The following is a 19,922-nucleotide window of genomic DNA, read 5'->3' as shown; positions in this document are numbered from 1 at the left end:
TAGGATTTTTTTCTTCAAATAATTCTAATTGCAACATCCTTAGTGAATGTTTTCCTGAGTTTAATGCCAAAGGCCTAACGTATCATTTATATTTGTTAGAGGATAGGCTTAAGCAATAGTTTTTCTAATCTGAGAACAAAATACAACATGAGTTGTTTTAAAAACTCATCAAATATTATTAAAAGCGGAGTTTTAAAATTTAATCTGAGACACTAACACCACTACATCTGTAACACCAATACAAAGTTTAAAAGAGTACTCCATTTCAGAAGCATTTTAATCTGCGACGTTACTTGAAGAGCCTTTTTTATATCCATGTAAAGGCTAAAATATCCATGGGCAGAATTTTATAAATTATTGCTTCATGTCTCCTTCAATATTACAGATTGCCTTTAATATCGTTAAAACACTGTACTAAACATGCTCTTTTCCTCTATATGAACCAGAAAGAATTTACATTAAAACATGTTATTTATACTTGATTTTATTACCATATATTATTGTATACAATTTTGTTTGATAAGGATATTATAAATCATATTTTGAACAAAAAATGTATGTATGACATAGGTATGCAGTAATATTTTGAAGAAAAAAGTCATGAAAACATCTACCAAAAATTTAGTAATACTGCAAAACGCTAGTCAGTGCGGAGTAATGAATGAAAGCTTCCTCATACACTGGAACACAGGCAAATCTCCTGGTACCGGAAGAACAACTTGGTTTAGGAAAAGTTCAAATTACACATACCCACATACTCAGAAGTGCACATTAGCTAAGACATGAGTCCCTCATTAGACCAGCACACGGAGCATTCTCTGTTTGGCACTTAGCAATACAGACAAATGTGTATTTGGTTTAATGTGATTTTATTATTCTTAGATACATTTTATTTTATATAGATAAAAATATACAATATTGCTTTAAAAGTTTTTAATTTTGTAAGTGTAGAACTGTCATCCTATTCACACTTTAAAAAGCCTATTTTTCCACTAAATAATTCACCCAACGGCATGTGGAAGACAAAAATGGTTATTGTGAAGGTTTTTAATGAAAAGCTTAAATGTAAAAATGGAATATTAAGCCAGACCACTGGTCTAAATCTTTAGTGATACCTCATACTGGAAACAAATAATTAAATGTTTTAGACAAATTGTTTTTTTTCCTTAAATTGATTCTATGGATTCAAAGTATGAACTGAAAATTCATAGAACTGACATATTTTTTCTGAAGCCACTTTGATATACATTAATTTACTAAAAAAAAAAATTAAGTGAAAATAGTGCACTTTAATACTATACCTTGGTTTAAGATTCTGTCATGTTTTTTATAGAATACATGAAAAATGTGCCTGCCCTTCAGATGTCACATTTAAATAAATGCGTCTTTTTTAAAAATTACCTGAGGACAGTAAAGTTAGCAGGGGGATCATTTGCCTTCCCAGTAATAAGGCCATTGTATCCTAGAAACAATGTAATGTTTGAAGTTAAGAGAATGGCATGGGTGTCTTAAGACCAAAGTAAAAGCAGTTGGGTTCATTATTTGATATTTTGAAAAGATGCAAGAATATATGTAAGACTCAAATTACGTGCATATGTAAGGTATAGACTATTTTCAAATGAAAGCTTGAAAATACTTTAAATATAATTTTGTTCATTATAAACTATATAAATGCACCAATCGTGTCACTCATAACAATACTTTGCATCAAACATTGCCACGTTCAAACTTCACGCTCCTCAAATATGAGAAAAAACAAATAGTTTCCACTGTACTAGTAAGTGAAAGTTATAAAGTCAACATATTCTACCTTAAAGTTCATTCTAGGTCTAAAGTAGTTTTGAAAGAATTTATACACAGTGAAATGGTGATTAAAGAGCTAGAAATAAAGCTACTTCCTCCTCGTTGCAAGTTGATAAACACGGTCCCATTCAAGCAGATCTTTGCACACCTGCAACACTGAACCACCAGGGTGGAGATTTCAGTAAAGGTAAGTTGCAGTGTATCTCTTTCTCCCGCAAACACTGTTGACATTTTAGTGCTGCAGTCTTTATTTGATGATCAAAAAATAATTTGGAAAGACATTTTACTTTCAAAATCTTTCAACGTAAGGCACATAGCAACATTTAATATGTAGAAGCAACTAGGTAATAAATATTTTTTCAATCATAACTTGCCCTTTTCCTGAAGAAAGTGGGTGAGTAGTGCAGTTAAAACATGCCTGGACTAATACAAATGACTGAATTTAAGAAATACAAATAACATTTGTGTGCAGAAAGTTATTAAAAAGTTTACTTTCTATCAAATATACATCCTACAGTGTTATAGGTATAAAAAATTGTGAGGCACTTACACAACAAAGGAGGAAAGCACTGAGATTATCTTTTTATAAAAGCACCAAACCACTTATTTTAACATCTGAGATAAAAGCAGAAGATAAAAGGAAATAGTTTGTTATTTGGTGTACTAATAAGAAGAGATAAGTTGAAAACTCAAAAGTATTCCATTTTTTTCTGACAGAAATTTTTTATTTAAAAGTGTCATAAAGTTCCCCTGAATAAATTTTGTATATTCTCTAGTACTCAGACTATAAAGTGAAATAAAGATAGCATCTCCCTCTCTCTGGCAGTACACTTTCTTTTTTAATGACTATAGTATATGTAGTTTTGGTAATTTTTTTTAACTCTTAAAAACATTAAAATTTGGTTTGGAATAATAGTGCGAACAACATACATCAATGCCTCCATGTAAAGTTGCTGATGTCCAACACTGATAGTTCAATTATTCTGTAATCTTCTTTAATCCATGGTGAAAATGGGCTTGGCATTACAGGAATCCACTGGATGTCAAATCGGGGAAAGGTCTGGCTTCTGACGTGTGATGAAGGGGCTGAAGGTGTGTGGGAGTCTGAGTGCTATTTATATTATTTAATTCAGCTGGATAGGTTTCATTTAAAACTCCTCCATTCTGAAACTGCAAACAAAAATAGCAATGCAACTTATTGGATTTTTCAAGTATCTTAAGCCACTAAATGATATATTAAAAAGTATTTTTAAAATCTTTGCCTTGCATGTTAAACTTCAGATCCTTTACATCATTCAATGAAGACCAACACAGCAAATATTAGGTATTAGCTGCATTTATAACAATTTGGTTTCTCCATTAGATGGTACAGATGTGTGATACATGGGTCTCAGCTCAGAAGTGGTATTAGGAGAGTATTTGATTAACAAATTGCCTTTGGTCTGGATAGGAAATGATGGATCAGAGAGTACCAGTTATGAATCACAGTTAGATATATCCGTCATACATAGGTTGGCTTGGACCAGATTTCATCTCAGGCAAGTTCTGGGTACCAAAGTCTTGACTGCATTCAAAATGACTAGACTGGACTGCAGACGTAGAACTTTTCTATAAGAGGTCATTTCTGATAGAAGCATCTTAATATTCCTAAAATATTACAGCATGGGTATGATTTCCTAAACCATTTTTATTTGTTACAGGCTTTTAGTAAGTACTATTAAAAAGTATCCTAATTATAGATTTTTATCAAATAAAATGCTTGCTCTTGTCCTCTTATAATGCAAATAGTCTGAGTCTATAACTGCTACTAAAAAAAAAAAAAAACAGATACATAGTCTGTAGGCTTTTATAGATTATAGGGCCTTTGTATTGGATATAGTTAGTGAAAGTTATGGAAATTTTCATATAGATCAAAATCATACCCTTAATTCCTTGAAACACAGATTTAAAAGATCCTCTAAAACACACATTAAATATATAGTGAAAGTCATATAATCCAGGTCTTCAGTGAATGGCAGCTGTGGAGCCTTCAAATGGAAGTTATTATGCAGAGAATGGTAGCCTTTGAGTAAGTTACTCTTACCAGTCATTAACACAATGCAAGTCAGCAATTGTCTTGAAGTATATTATCAAAAACAATGCTATTCAATAAAATAATACTGTGAGCCACATAGGCAATTTTTAAAAGTAACTCCCTGGGGAAATACATAGGTCTACAGACTTGCTATTAACTCACTGTTGATAAAGAAGTAATACAAAGTAGCAGGGAGGGGAGAAAAAAAAAAAAAAAAAAACTCGAAAGAACCTGGTAATGAAATTTTAGGTTATGTAAATTATTAAGTTGTCAACAACTTACTCAAGTTACCTATCCATGGTACTTCATAGCAATGTTGTGAGAGTGTACTGAATAATTCTGATATAATTGAAGATGTCAGAAATGAGGATAAGAAAAACTTTCATTACCATTTTCTATCAAAAAACTCATATACAAGCCAAATGTAAGACAATTACAAATGTTAATTTGAATCTTTGTTGCTAATCTATAATACACAGAAAACAGAAACCACTGAACTTAGTTTAAATCAAGATTTTCTTCAAAAGCCTATTTAATTATACTATAAAATGAACTCAATATTTTCTAACAGAAAAGCATGAATGAAAAAATGATGTATTCCCCAGTGGCCACAGAGAGCAGCTACCATTACTGTTTAAATCTAAAAATATATATATATACACACACACACACACAGACACACATATATGTTTAAATCTAAAAAATATATACATATATATATATATATATACACATATATATATAATTTTTTTAGATTTAAAGTGTGCTTGCTGCTAGTCGTATTCTGATGACATAGTTTAAAAATATAAGGGCTCCTGGCTGGCTCAGTTGGTAAAGCATGTGAGTTTTGATCTCAGGGTTGTGAGTTCAAGCCCCTTAAAAAATAAGTAAAAATTCTGGGGGGTCCTGGGTGGCTCAGCCTGTTAAGTGTCCGACTCTAGATTTTGGCTCAGGTCAGGATCTCACAATTCATGAGTACAAGCCCCGCCATGGGGTTCTGTGCTGACAGTGCAGAGCCTGCTTGGGATTCTCTCTCTCTCCCTCTTTCTCTGCTCCTCCCCTGCTCGATCTCTCTCTCAAATAAACAAACAAAACTTTTAGACAAGTAGAAAATTTAGCACAGTACCCAGCTTGACCACATGAGAGAAAGCCAGTAAGTTATGCTTTTTTACAAGATGCTAGAAAAAAAACATTCCATCTTGAAGGATAAAATGAGGATTGGGCAGATAACATGGAGGGATTGCCATAGAACACTGAGGACCCTCAGACTGAATTCAGGGATCACCAAGGACAAAGGGTCTGAAAAAAGCACAACTGTATTGACTTTAACCTGATTTTAACACATACAAAAAAGATTGAGCTTTAAGAAATTACTTTTAAAAATGCAAATATATATTTGAAGTCTGATATTTAAAAAAAAAAAGTTTTTTTTTTTTAATGTTTATTTACTTTTGAGAGAGAGACAGAGAGTGAGTGGGGGACGGAGACACAGAATTGGGAGTGGGGGACGGAGACACAGAATTGGAAGTAGGCTCCAGGCTCTGAGCGGTCAACAACAGAGCCAGGCGCCTCTGAAGTCTGAATTTTTAAAGGGTCCTATAATTACAAAGAACGGAGATAGACCAAAGGATCTATTCTAAACAATATATGACATATTCTTGTTGCTGTAGCCCTTGATTTTTTTTCTCCTTGGCTGTTCAGTTAAAAAAGAGATATTAGTAACACACTACTACTGGAAAAGTACTGGCTTATTAAAAAACAGTCACATAAAAATTTTATAATTGATGTCTATAAATATAAGAAGAATCACTAAAAAGGTTTACCCAGCCTGAGAAAACCCTTACCTTGTTTAAAAATGCCTGTGGGTCCGGCATGGTTGGATTGTACTGCATCTGGGCCTCGTGGCCGTGCGGAGGTTCCGGCTGGCACTGGTACATGGACACAGCCCCGGCATAACACGTCTGAGGAGTTACTATGGGCGGCTCTGGAGTAAGTCCGTGTGTTTGGTTCTCAGGAGCTTGTAAACACGTGAAGAAATCTTCTAAATTAGAAGTAGTAGGGTACGGGGATGGTTCGAAGGTCCCTAAGGGAAAGTCTAACTGTGGCCCCTGGGAATGTTGTGGTAGCACAGACTGATCACAGGGGATAAAGTTGTGTGTATAAGGCATAGCATCCATCTCAGATTTGTAGGGACACTCTTGACTGGTCCCAGGTAAGTCTGAAAGGACATTATACTGCTGTAGCTCTTGCTGCGGACAACCAAAAGGCACAGACTGGTTAGCGCTCCAATTGGCAAACATGCCATTAACTTGCATATGCTGCATTTTCTGACACAGTTGTTGCTGCTGCTCCGATGCTACGAGGTTTTGCTGGTGCTGCAGCTGCTGCTGCTGCTGCTGCTGCTGTTCTAGCTGCAGGTGCTCCTGTACCATACAACTTGAGTTCACAGCCATGGCCTGTTGCTGCTGGTAACCGGGACACTGGAAGGCAGGCTTGCTTAAAGAATCTTGGACATATGTCAGGATTTCATCTGTGAGGTCAATATCTCTGAAGTCACCCTCACCAGAAAAGTCAGTTCTGAAAAATTCCTCATTCTGTTGCATGTCTTTGATATCTTCAAAATCAATGCCTAGGTGTTTCATAATGCTGTACAAGTCACTATTTCTGTTGTCTGCAAAGGGCCCTGATTGACCTCCAGAGATTGCTGAGTTCATATCCTGAGACTGACCTATTTGCTCGTGTTTCAGGATACTGTTATTTCCCACTGGTGCCATACTGTCTTGCCAATTACTGCATTCATTCATAGGTTCGTTAAAAAGATTCCTTTCAAAAGCTGTGTTACTGGAAGCAGGATAGAGATAAATAGACTCATCTTGTTGCATCATGGCACCCAGGAGGGAATTGGGATTGAAAGATTCCTTATTTAGAGTTGATGTGGTAGCAGACTCTCTTCCACAAGCAGTAGTTTTAGTCCTCACTGGTAAGGGATCCATCATGGGAGGAAAAGGGTTGTTTACCTGGTATAACACAGCTTCTCCAGAAGTAAACATAAAAGGAAACTTCATAGTTCGTTTTCGTAAATGGTCTGTTCCTTCTTCATCTCTAAAATTGGGTATGAGAAAAAAAAGTTATATCAAACACTTAGAAAAATGTAATAGAAAAACAATATAAAAGCAAAATACATTGTAACTGAGTTTGATCTGGAGCATGAACTTTACTTTGACGTAAATGTTCCAGATAACAAGTGTTAGAAAACTTCTTAGAAAAATTTAAGTGATTTAGAATTTATCCCAGAATTTAGTCATTATATCCATTCTCAGTTACCACCCCTGAAATTCTCCTGAAAAAAATAAATTCAAAGTGGAATAAAGATCCAACTAGAAAAACAAACTATAACACTTAGGAATTAACCATCCGAGCCAAGGCAACCCCTCTGCAGAGCAACTGGGGACTCCTTGCCCACTACAGCACTAGTCATTCAGCCAAAGGTGCCAGAGCCATGCAACCTACATAGGAGATCCTTCTACACAAGTCTGCTCCTTCAAGATTGGGAGTACCTGTTAAACCTAATGAGAAAGTCAAAATGAGAAGATAGGATAACACTTCCAACAAAAGAGTAAGACAAAACTTGAGAAAAACTAAACAAAATGGAGATAAACAATCTACCTGATAAAGAGTTCAAAGAAATGCTCACTGGACTTGGGAGAAGAGTAGACAAACTCAGTGATGGCTTCAGCCAAGAGACATAAAATATATAAAAAAATCAGAGTTGAATACAATAACTAAAATGAAAAATACAGAAGGAATCAACAACAGGTCAGACAATGCAGAAGAATGGATCAGTGACCTGGAGCACAGGTAATGCAAAGTAGGCAAGGAGAACAGCAAAAAGAAAAAGGATAAGTTAAGGGGTCTCTGAGACAACATCAAACACACAAACATTCACATTATAGGGCTCCTAGAAGAAGAAGACAGAAGGAAAGGGGCTGAAAAATTCCCTAAACTGGGGAAGGAAACAGGTTTTCTGGTCCAGGAAGCAGCCAAACTCTGCAGGCCAGAAGGGGCTGTCATGAGATATTCCAAGTACTGAAAGGAAACAAACCTACAGCAAGGCTATGACTCAGAATTGAAGAAGAGATGAAAACTTTCCCACACAAAAGTTAAAGGGAATTCATCACCACTAAACCACTTAAAAGAAATGTAAAGGGACTTCTTTCAGGAAAAAATAGGTCACAACAAGAAGTGAGAAAATTAAGAAAGGAAAATTGTCACTGGCAAACCTAGAGTACAGGCAGGAGATCAATCATTTATAAATCATGATTTAACCTTATGATGATGAAAAGACAAAAGTAGTAAAAATGAATTAGATCTAAATATTTAGGGAATCAAAGGTAAAACATAACATCAAATATATAAAAAATGGAGAGGGCAGCAAAAACATAGTACTTTTAGAAATGTGTTCAAACTTAAGCAACCATCAACTTAATATAAACTGCTATATACTTGGGATGTTATATATGAACCTTAAGGTTACTGCAGACCAAAAATATGTAAAAGATTTAAAAAATAATATCAAATAAAGAGAAAGAAATCAAAGTATGACACTGAAGAAAGATACCCATCAGAAGGGAAGCAAGAAAATAAGGGAAAAGAGAAGAACTACAAAAAAAAAAAAATCAGAACAGTGAACACAATGGCAATTAATGTATTAATTAAATATAAATGGTCTAAATGCTTCAATCAAAAGATACAAGGTGACTGGATAAAAAACAAGACCCATCTATAGGCTACCTATAAGGGACTAACTTCAGACTAAAGACAAATTCAGACTAAAAGTGAAGGGATATGAAAATATTTTCCATGCAAATGAAAGCAAAATAAAATAAGCTGGCGTAACAATATTTACAAGACAAAATACATTTTAAAACAAAGACTATAACAAGAGACACGGAAGGGCATTGCATAATGATAAAGGGATCAATCCAACAAAAGGATATAACAAATGCAAATATCTATGCACCTAGTAGAGGATCAGTAAATACATGAAGCCTAAATGAAAGACATAAAGGGACACAAAATGACAGTAACACAACTGTAGTAGGGGACTTGAGCACCCCACTTACATCAGTGGATAGATCATCTGGGCAAAACATTAATGAGGAAACAGTGGCTTTGAATGATACATTAGACCAGATGGAGTTAATCTATAACAGGGAATTCCATCTAAAAGAAGTAGAATGCACATTCAAATGCACACAGAACATTCTCTAAGATCATGTTAAGTCACAAAACTAGTGTCAGTAAATTTGAGACTGAAATCCAAACAAGGATTTTTTCTGACCACAGATAAATGAAACTAGAAGTCAACTGTAAGGAAAAACAAAAACAAAAACAAAAAAAAAACCATGGAGGCTGAACAACAGGGTATTAAAAAACCAAAGGAACAACAAAGAAATGAAAAAGAAAATCAGAAAATACCTGGACACAAATGAAAATGGAAATACAGCGGTCCAAATCTTTGGGACACAGCCAAAGTAGTTCTAAGTAGTTGAAACCAATACAGGCCTATCTCAAGAAACCAGGAAAATCTGAAACAAATCTAACCCTTCACCCAAAGCAACTAGAAAAAGAATAAACACAAAGTTGGAAGGAAGGAAATACTAAAGATCAGAGCAGAAATACATGAAATAGAGACTACAAAGAAATGATTAATGAAACAAACAGCCTTTGTAAAGATAATCAATAAACCTTTAGCGAGGATCAAGAAAAAAAGAGAGAAAATGCAAATAAATAAAATCAGAAATAAAAGAGAAGTAACAACCACCCCTACAGAAATATAAGAGACTATATGAAAAATTGTATGCCAACAAATTAGGAAACAAAAACAAAACCAAATGATTAGGACTGCACCAAAATAAAAAGCTTATGCAAAGTGAAAAAAACAATCAACAAAATGAAAAGACAACTTACTGAATAGACGATATTTGCAAATGATGTATCTAATAAGGGGTTAATATCCAAAATATATAAATAATTCATACAACTTACCAAAAAGAATCTGATTAAAAAGAGAACCTGACAGACATTTTCCCAGGGAATATAACAGACGACTAACAGACAGATGAAAAGATGTTCAACATCACTAATTATCAGGGAAATGCACATCAAAACTACAATGAGATATCACCTCACACCAGTCTGAATGGCTACCATCAAAAACAAGAAATAACAAGTGGTAGCGAGGGTGTGGAGGAAAGGGAGCCCTCATGCACTGTTGGTGGGAATGTAAACTGGCACAGCCACTGTGGAAAACAGTATAGAAGCTCCTCAAAAAATTAAAAAAATAACCACCACGCAATTCAGTAATTTCACTGCTGGGTGTTTACCCAAAGAAAATGAAAACACTAACTCAAAAGGATAGAGACACCCTTATGTTTATTACAACACTGCTTACAATAGCCAAAATATGGAAGCAACCTGTCTATTAAACAGAAGAGAGGATAAAGAAGATATGGTATATTGCTCAGCCATAAAAAAGAATGAAATCCTGCTATCTATAAAAACATGGATGGACCTACAAGGTGTTACACTAAGTGAAAGTTAGAGAAAGATGAATACCATATGATTTCACTTACATGGAATCTAGAAAACTAACAAAACACACACACACACACACACAAACAGATACAGTTTCATAAATAGAGAACAAATTGGTGGTTGCCAGACTGAAGGTGCTGGGAGGATGGGTTAAATAGATGAATGGGATTAAGAGGTATAAACTCCCAGTTATAATAAATTATGGGGATGAAAAGTACGACGCAGGGAATATGGTCAATAATACTGTAATAACTTTATATGCTAACAGATGCCAGCTACACTTACGGTAAGCACTACATACTGTGTATCATTGTTGAATCACTATGTTGTACATCTGAAACTAACAAAATATTGTATGTTAATTATACTTAAAAAATCTTAGAAATCTGAGTGGGAAGAGTCATGTGTAAATAAAATGGAGAATCTCTATAGGAAAATACTAGCATAACTGACATAAAAATTAAAAATCTTACATGGCACAAGCATTCATAAATCAAGTTAATGCACGGATAAAACGTGTCATGTCTGTAATTTCACATGTATACTATATATAGTATGTGTGTGTATAAATATATCCAACTTAACGCCCATAGGAAGTAAAGAGCTCCAATGAGGACCCAGAGAGAGGCAAACAACATAGGAGAAAATAGGCAATACGAACGGACAATTCATAGAAGGAAAATGCCCTAGAAAGATACAAAAGATGTCCTGCCTCATTGGTAATGAGAAAATGCAACCAATAACCTTTTAATAACTAACAGAACAAGCAAACTCAAATAGTAAAAATATGAACAGCCCAAATGAAACCAATGATAAATGAAGAGCACTATACCTGCAATAGAACATAGATTCTTGACCAGAGCACATGGGATATGTTACTAACACTGACTATATATTTGATCATAAAACATTTGATCATAAATTATACAAAAAACACAAATTTCAAAACACTGACACACACAGAATGTTTTCTAACTTCAGTGGAATTGATGTAAAATTCAATAACAAAAACACCAGGGGCACCTGGGTGACTCAGTCGGTTGAGTGTCCAACTTCGGCTCAGATCACAATCTCAAGGTTCATGGGTTCAAACCCCGCATTGGGCTCTGTGCTGACAGAACAGAGCCTGGAGCCTGCTTCGGATCTGTGTCTCCCTATCTCTCTGCCCCTCCCCCACTCACGTGCACTCGCTCTAGAAGACATTAAGAAATTTTTTTTTAAAACAAAAAACCCAGAAAATCCCCAATGTAAAAGTACATACTACTATATTTCAAAATCATGAATAGAAAAAAAAACAAGACACATCAAAACACAAGGACTGTAGTTAAAGTTGTGCTTAAGGGGGAATTGATAAAGGCTGGAAAAACAGCAAATATACCCAAAGAGGGTAGAAGGAAAGAAGTAATAAGCAGATATAAATGCAGCAGAAGACAAGCAAACAATAGGAAAAATCAACAAACCAAAAGGTGGATCCTTGAGAAGATTAGAAACTAATGGCTTTGTAGCAATATTATTTGAGAAGGCACGATTTGCTAATAACAGTGTTTCTTTAAAAGTCAGTACAGATACTACAAAATGAAAAGGAAATACAGCATAAAAGAGAAAAATCATCATCATGTTAATGAATCCAGAAGTATTTAACAAAATTCAGCACCCATCATGATGATAACATTTAGTAAACTAAAGAGAAGGGAAGCTCTTAAATTAAAAACATATATATATATATATATATATATATACACACACACACACACATATATACACACACACACATGAATATATATATTATACGTATATATACATGAGTGTACATATACTTAAATAAAAATATATATTTAGTAGCAAAATGTATATAATCTGTATGGATATATGAATATAATGTATATAAATGTACAGAATGTATATGTGTATATATGTATGCATGTAGTATCTAGATATTGTATATGTATGTGTGTATACATACACACACACGTGTGTGTGTGTGTGTGTGTGTGTGTGTGTGTGTATAAAACTTAATAGCAAAAGCACTATCACAACATCATACTTGATGGTAAAATATTAAAAGATTTCCCCCTGAGACTGGTAATAAGACAAAAACAAAACCTGATATCATTATTTCTTTCACATTTTACTGAGGGCCTAACCAGTGCAATAAAGGAATTTTAAAAAATAATGTCTAAAGATTAAAAAAATTATTGCAAATGTTATGTAGTAAATTGTGAAGGACCCAGACACTTATGAGAATAAGTGTATTTCAATAAGTTCACTGAATACAAGCCAGCATTAAAAAATTCAACGATTAGAAACTGGTGTACACATGCATACTATTCTTTTTAATGTTTTATTTATTTATTTTTGAGCAAAAGAGTGGAAGGGGGAGGACAGAGAATCTCAAGTAGGCTCCATGATGTCAGTACAAGAGCCTGACTTGGGGCTCGATCTCACGAACCATGAGATCATGACCTGAGCTGAAATCAAGAGCTGGATACTTAACCGACTGAGCCACCCAGGCACCACACCATGCACACCATTTAAAAACAGCATCACAAAACATCAAACAACTAGAAATAAAATTAAGAAAAAGATACGTAAGAGTCAGGTAAGAAAAATACAACCCATTATTAAGACAAAGACATAGGTACAGACTCATGTACCCATATGCACATACATGTATTCACCATGTTCAAGGGTTGGAAGAGTCAGTATTGTAAAGACGCTGATTATCCCAAAATAAGCTATAGTTTCAATGCTATTCCGTTCAAAATCACAACAGATACTCCGGTGAAATATGACAACTTATTTCTAAAATACAAAGGATAAAGAAGAGAGGAGACAATGCTAGAGGAGAACAAAAATTCCTCAACTAATATGGAAAGCTGACACACAAATATCAAGATTTATTATAAAGATGTAGTAATAAAGATAATGTGCTATTGAGGTGAAAACAGACAAGTAGACTAATGGAATCCAGAAACAGAACCACAGACACAATCCCCTGATCAAAGTGCAGTGGAGCAGGGAAAAAAAGCAGCCTTGTCAATAAGTGATTCTGATCAACTGGATATACATATAAAGGAAAATATTAATGTTGATCTTACCTCAAGTCACATACAAACAAAACATCAGCTCTCTAGAGCGTAGAAAACATTTCTAATACAAATATCTGACAAAATGCTTATTTACAGAATCTATATGAAACACAAAAACCTCTGCTTGTTTAGAAAACATGTACTAAGCACAGGACTGTTATGCATTTATTTTATTTTATATATGGCACTAGCTTTTCATCTTTCCTTCATACATCAAGAAAAAACCTGGAGTTTTCTTTGGTTATTCTCTTTCTGTAATTCCACCTATTTAGTTGTTCAATAAAGTTTGTCAATTCTGTCTTCTCAATGTCCTTCATTTATGCCTTGTTTCTTTACATATTTTCAGTTTTTACTTCCAGAGAAAATTCTCATAGAATTTATTTTGAGGTTTTCATGTAAGAGGATTTATAAACCAAAGTGTTATTAAAAAAAAAAAAGAAATGAAGACATGAAACATTTTGTCTTTGTACTTACGTCAGTGGTCTCTGAGTTGCAATGATATAATCTGGTCTTCCATTTTTATACACTAAGCGTGCATTAGACTGAACCCAGGTCCATCGATTGTCTTTGGTGAGAAGCCTGAATACTATCATGCCACTTTCTCCGGTCTTAATCACTAAAACAAAATCCAAAAATTAAATTATCAAACCTGAAAACAACATTTTAATTCTTTTTAATGCTTGTTTATTTCTGAGAGACAGAGACACAGCATGAGTGAGGGAAGGGCTGAGAGGCAGGAAGACACAGAATCTGAAGAAAGCTCCAGGCTCTGAGCTGTCAGCACAGAGCCCCACGTGGGGATCGAACTCAAGAACCATAAGATCATGATTTGAGACGAAGTCAGTCGCTTAACTGACTGAGCCACCCAAGTGCCCCTGAAATCAACATTTTAAAGAAAACCTCTGAAACAAAGCCCCTATGACATATTTTTTGGACATATTTCTTTTATCACCAAAGATGATATATGTCTTGATAACTTTTAAACACAATATATTAAAATGTATGGAAACAGTTCTTCAGAGTTGTTTATTTTCTACTTCAGACTAAACATTATTTAAAAAAATTTTTTTCTTAATGTTTATTTTTCAGAGAGAGAGACAGAGCACGAGGTAGGGAGAGGCAGAGAGAGAGTGGGGACACAGAATCTGAAGGAGGCTCCAGGCTCTGAGCTGTCAGCAAAGAGCCCGACATGGGGCTCGAACTCCCAAACCATGAGATCATGGCTTGAGCCGAAGTCAGTCGCTTAACCGACTGAGCCACCCAGACGCCCCAAGACTAAATTTATTGTTTAGTAAAGGGAAGATTAAATCAGAAAATTCTGGTAATACATCTAACTACAGAGAGGGTACACAATTTGGGGAAAACAAAACGATTAAAATTAATTTCATTTTAAAAAGGGAATGTTTCTACCACTTAGGAATTTACTTAACCATTTTAAAGCATAATCTACATTAGCATAGATTTATAAATTAATGATACCATTTAAAATGCCATTAAAAATTGAGCAAAACATTGGGCAAAATGTTCATTTTCATAGTAATTAAAGTACTAGACTCTTGCATGGTAGGTGTAAGGCAGTTAATAAATTGAGTGTAATTCAGGTTAATCATAATGGTTCGACATCGACTGTAAGTTTATCCAGTTGCTTTAAACTCATTACCTTATGTAAAATTGGAAACATGTACTAGAATATATGGAGTTTTTTTGGACACATTCATAACAAAATACAACTTACTCCGGATATGGTACTCTGCACAATAAAGCATATCAGCAGCATGAATAAATTGATATCCTGATCCTCTCATGCACAACTCTGCTTCAGTGTAGCCTAAAACAAGTCTTCCTCTGTTTAAAAAAAAAAAAAAGGTAAATAAGAAATTAAAATTTAACATAAATGAAATAACCTAATTGATCAGTTATATGCTATTTTCTGCACTGTTTTCCTTGATTCAGAATTTCATATGAGCAGTAGAAAAAACCATATTCATGCAAGTGCTCTCTTTTGTTTATGACTGTTAATATCAGTTTTATTTTCTTCTTCTGAAAAAAAAAAACTGTTGAAAATTAGCATGGCTAAAGATGAATCTAACAGAGTAGATTATGTAGGTAAAACAGAATCTTTAATAAAAACCTAGAAAGCATATACTCCATTTCAAGGGGCAAAGCTTTTCACATCTGTCTGCATTCCCATATTAGGGGAAAACCAATTATAGGTTTTGACACAGTATGAATGCTAATATCACAGTCTACCTCATAATTTTCTGGAAGTTACTCAACTTCTAGGGCTAAAAATCAAATAGAGTCTGTGCATTAAAAAATGTAAAACAAACCAACAAATGTCATCAGGATAGTGAATCTTACTAATACAAGCAAATCATCTTTATGACACAGAAACTGTGACAAGTATCGTAAAAAAAATTACAAGAGGATTTGTGAGCCTGATGAAATTATTTAAAAAGGCTACAATGAAAGAGTATGAAATAACAGCTAATTTAATAAACATTATAATTTACACTACATGTTTTACATACTAAGAGAGATTTGCTACAACAAAATATACATTTAATGAAAGAAAACTGAACAAGTTTTACTTACTTGGCATCACAACCAGTAGGTGTAAAGTCCAATTTGTGTTTGGTTCTAAAGATGAAGTTTTTGGTTCGAATTTCAAGTATGGAGGGTGGCTGCAGTGGAGTAGCTATTGCAAACAAAGCCAACTGAGGTGGAAGGATTGACCCATCTTTGCCTTTCTTGTTCTGTCCGTGAAGATACTTTAACCTCCCCTGGAAATTCATTGCCTTTAAAAAACCAAAACCGGCTTATTAAAATTAACCCTTTAAAACTGTTAATTTCCAAAGGATCAATCATGGCCATTTCCAGTGTTGTTGATAATTCCATAAAAGTTCCTGAGGCTGACTGATGTTACATCCATTCTTTTCTCCACAAGAAGCCCATTATAATTATCCCAAATGGCAATATGAATTAGATGCTAAAGGGGCAGCCCAATAAGGTACTCCTTTTTAACTGTCACAACAAAAATACCCGTATCATCTTCTGAGCTCATAAATGCCCTGTCATTCACACCTAGAGGACGTAGCTCCTTCCCCCCATGGCATTCAATACATGTTTCCTGAATGAACGAATAATGCTAAAGTCATCAAGTACACATTAATTTTCAAATAGAGATGAGCTATATTCCACAGCTCATGCTCTATTTCATAACTCATGGCAATCTTTCATATACAGATAAAATGCAATTTCATTAAAATGCTAAAATTAATCATAAAATCACATAAAGAATGCAGAACTCAAAGTAACAATAAAGGGTACTTTTAGAAAGAAGATTGAGGAAACAAAGATGATTTAAATGTGAACATGGTCAACTTAGTTGCTTAAAACAGTATTAATCAGGCTGAGGGATGATTCTGACCTCAGTATGATATGGTAGCAGCACAAGGAACCAAAGACCCAATTATGCAAATTCCACCTGAGAAATACATATTAGCTGATCATCAGTACTAGGAAAGCTATCTCAAAGCACAATTCTAACTCTGGGTCAGCAAAATTATCTTCAGAAATAAACACATTAACAAAAATCACTGTTTGCTAATAATGTTTAAGATCTGGTTACTTCAAATTCCTGCTAATTCACAAGAGTAATATGCACTATGCGTTGTACTGTCTTCTGTGCCTAGTGGAGTGCACTTCCTTAAGGACAAAGACAGTATGAATCTGAGCATCCTGCGAAAGCTGCTCCCTGATTATCCTGTTCAGGTGTTCAGAACATCAGCATCTCATACCAGATGACTACTTTGCAATCATGAATATACAACCATTTTTCTTTCTTTTTAAATGTTTTTATTTATTTTTTAGAGAGAGACTGCAAGCAGGGGAGGGGCAGAGAGAGAGTAAGACACAATCTGGAGCAGGCTCCAGGCTCCAAGCTGTCAGCACAGAGCCCAACACGAGGTTCAAACCCACAAACCATGAGACCATAACCTGAGCCTAAGCCGGACGCTTAACTGATTTACCCAGGTGGCCCTACAACCATTTTTCTATATGGCAGTTACTGTAGCTGTGTAGCAAAGGACATGATAATTTTCTGTTCAGCAGGAATTAAATGCAAAGAGGGTTTAAAGCAGCAGTCTGCTGCTAAACGGCTACTAAGTTCTCTTTTACATAAAAAAGTCCCAGAAATATTTTGCCAAGATACAAAGTCCATGTTATTTCACTCAGTCTTTGTTACTATATCCTAAAAGATCGAGATTTGGAGTTATGGAAGATACTAGAAATCTGAAAAAACAAAAGTTACTTTCCTTCATGCAATTATTTTATAAAGGAGGTTTTTAAAATCAAACTCAAATCTAAACGAAGAAAATGGTTTCGACATTTATTTCTTACTTTCTGAACTGCAATTGCCAGTATCATAAGATTTTGCACCTTACCAGGAAACCAGATGAATTATCCAGGAGACACCTTAGTCGGCACACGAAGCTCCTCTCCATAAAGGAAGAGTTTTCTGGAGGAAGCTGGTCTGGGTTATAACAGACTGCTGGCTGCGGGAGGCCATTAGCTTCTAGAGAAATAATAGCAACACAAATTTACATCCCATTTTGCTGTACAATCAGGTGTTTTGGGGTAGATAAAATTTGTGTTAATTTCTTAACCAGATTCTATTCTGAATACAGAAATGAAGAATCATTTTCAGAAGAGGAGCTAATGAAAAGAAATACACGTACAGAATATCACTTTTACTACACAGAACTTCACCTACTCAGTTTTGTTTTTATTTCTATTGTCAATAATCTTCATATTCTCTAACACTTTTTATCTTCTTAACACCTTCACAAATTTCTAAAAGCATTGATTGAGAAAAGATTTTACCTTTGGATTTTTATTTGGTGCATTTTACAGACAGAACAACTTCTACACACTCCAGGATCAACCTTTTACATTCCTTCCAATCTTTCAAAAGTTATTTGTATAAAATATATTACCAAGTATGGTAACACTTCTGTGCTTGAAATTCATCAATGGTGGTCATTTGTCAAAATATTCCTTAGGTCTTCAGTCTATGACTTGGCTGTGACATCCAACTGCAGACTCCTGTCTTTCCACTTCTTCCCAACCTTAACCAAGGAGTTATATGCCTCCAAAGGTTCTCTGCCTCTTTTCACAGACTTACATTAAAAACTCCCCAACACTATCTTTCGGTAAACATTCTTACCATCAATTCTTTGTCCAGAGTCTGCACACTGCGTAGGGTTTAATGTCCAGTGCAGCTGACGCTGAAATTCAGGTCGATCTTCAGTGTGAATAAGTTCATACACACTCTGGTGTATGACATCAGACTAAAGAAAAAACACACAGGGAAATTTTTTTAAAGCCGTGATCAAAAAAATGTGTCTTACTAAGTTAGTTTCAAAATGTAGCTACATTACGGGGTGATCGTTAATGGTGATGAATGCACATGAATCAGACAGATGATCACAGAGCTGTCCAGTCATCCAAGACAGGAAAAGCTAGAGAGAGGGGAGCACTGTCACTGGTGAGCAAGAGTTCCTTGCCATCACTTCCCTAGCTGAATACTCTTCAATTATAGAAGTGAACTCTTCACTCCTTCACGGCAACACATTAAGTTCTGTGTCTTTTTAGCCACTTCTTGATCTTTTAAATCCTATTTCTTTCACAAACGCTTGTCTGAAAATCCAGTTGTCTTAGACTTCTCTAAGCTTAAGAGTATTAAATTATTTCTTTCACTGTCCTCTAATGACTTTCTTTAATGTTAAATTTTTATTTCCGGTCCACTCTGGAAGAAAAAGGGATTATACCTTTACCAGGTCAGAATCCTTCTTCTACCACTTGACTCTCCACAAGATAGGCTTTGTCGCAGAGCCAGGTTCCGCTGGTTTAGCTATCTAGACTTAAACCTCCTTGTGAACGTAACTAGCATTAAACCATCTCTATGCAGTCCATTACCCGATTACCAGAGTTCTTCTCGGAAACACAGACTGTAGCACAGGTTCCCTTAACAAAAAAAGCTTAGAGGCTTCCACTGTGTACTTAACATAGTTTAAACTTCAGTCGGTTTAACAGTGTAGACACTGTTATTCAAGCCAGCAGTCTCAGCATCACCTGTGAGATTGTTTGACATACAAATTCATAGGCCCCACTCTGACGCACTAAATCAGAGTATGTCGGAGTGGGGACCAAAGATTTTAGTTTTGCATCAAGTTCTTCCAGTGAGTCTTAACACATTAGAATTTAAGACCTAGTGATACATAAGAAAAGCTAGCAGTCAAGTGTACTTACAAACTGTTCTCACATCATATCAGATGCTCTTGTCCCTCAAATATGAC

At 34.9% G+C, this 19,922-nt stretch overlaps 1 protein-coding gene across 1 annotated transcript in view; it reads right to left on the bottom strand.

Moving 5' to 3' along the window:
• Positions 1–468: 468 nt before the first annotated feature.
• Positions 469–19,922, bottom strand: part of AHR (aryl hydrocarbon receptor) — a 53,857-nt gene continuing 34,403 nt past the window's right edge. The window contains exons 5-11 of the mRNA XM_030308053.1: positions 18,791–18,914; positions 18,009–18,139; positions 16,159–16,361; positions 15,299–15,408; positions 14,038–14,179; positions 5,722–6,979; positions 469–2,973 (exon numbers count right to left, since the gene is read on the bottom strand). Of these exons, the coding sequence (XP_030163913.1) occupies positions 2,827–2,973; positions 5,722–6,979; positions 14,038–14,179; positions 15,299–15,408; positions 16,159–16,361; positions 18,009–18,139; positions 18,791–18,914 (2,115 nt within the window). The 3' untranslated portion in view covers positions 469–2,826. The remainder of the gene's footprint in view (positions 2,974–5,721; positions 6,980–14,037; positions 14,180–15,298; positions 15,409–16,158; positions 16,362–18,008; positions 18,140–18,790; positions 18,915–19,922) is intronic.

Source organism: Lynx canadensis, chromosome A2 (assembly GCF_007474595.2).
Source record: "Lynx canadensis isolate LIC74 chromosome A2, mLynCan4.pri.v2, whole genome shotgun sequence".
NCBI classification, from domain to species: Eukaryota; Metazoa; Chordata; class Mammalia; order Carnivora; family Felidae; genus Lynx; species Lynx canadensis.
The sequence above is the reverse complement of the archived record's forward strand: the minus strand, read 5'-3'. Positions and strand labels throughout refer to the sequence as shown.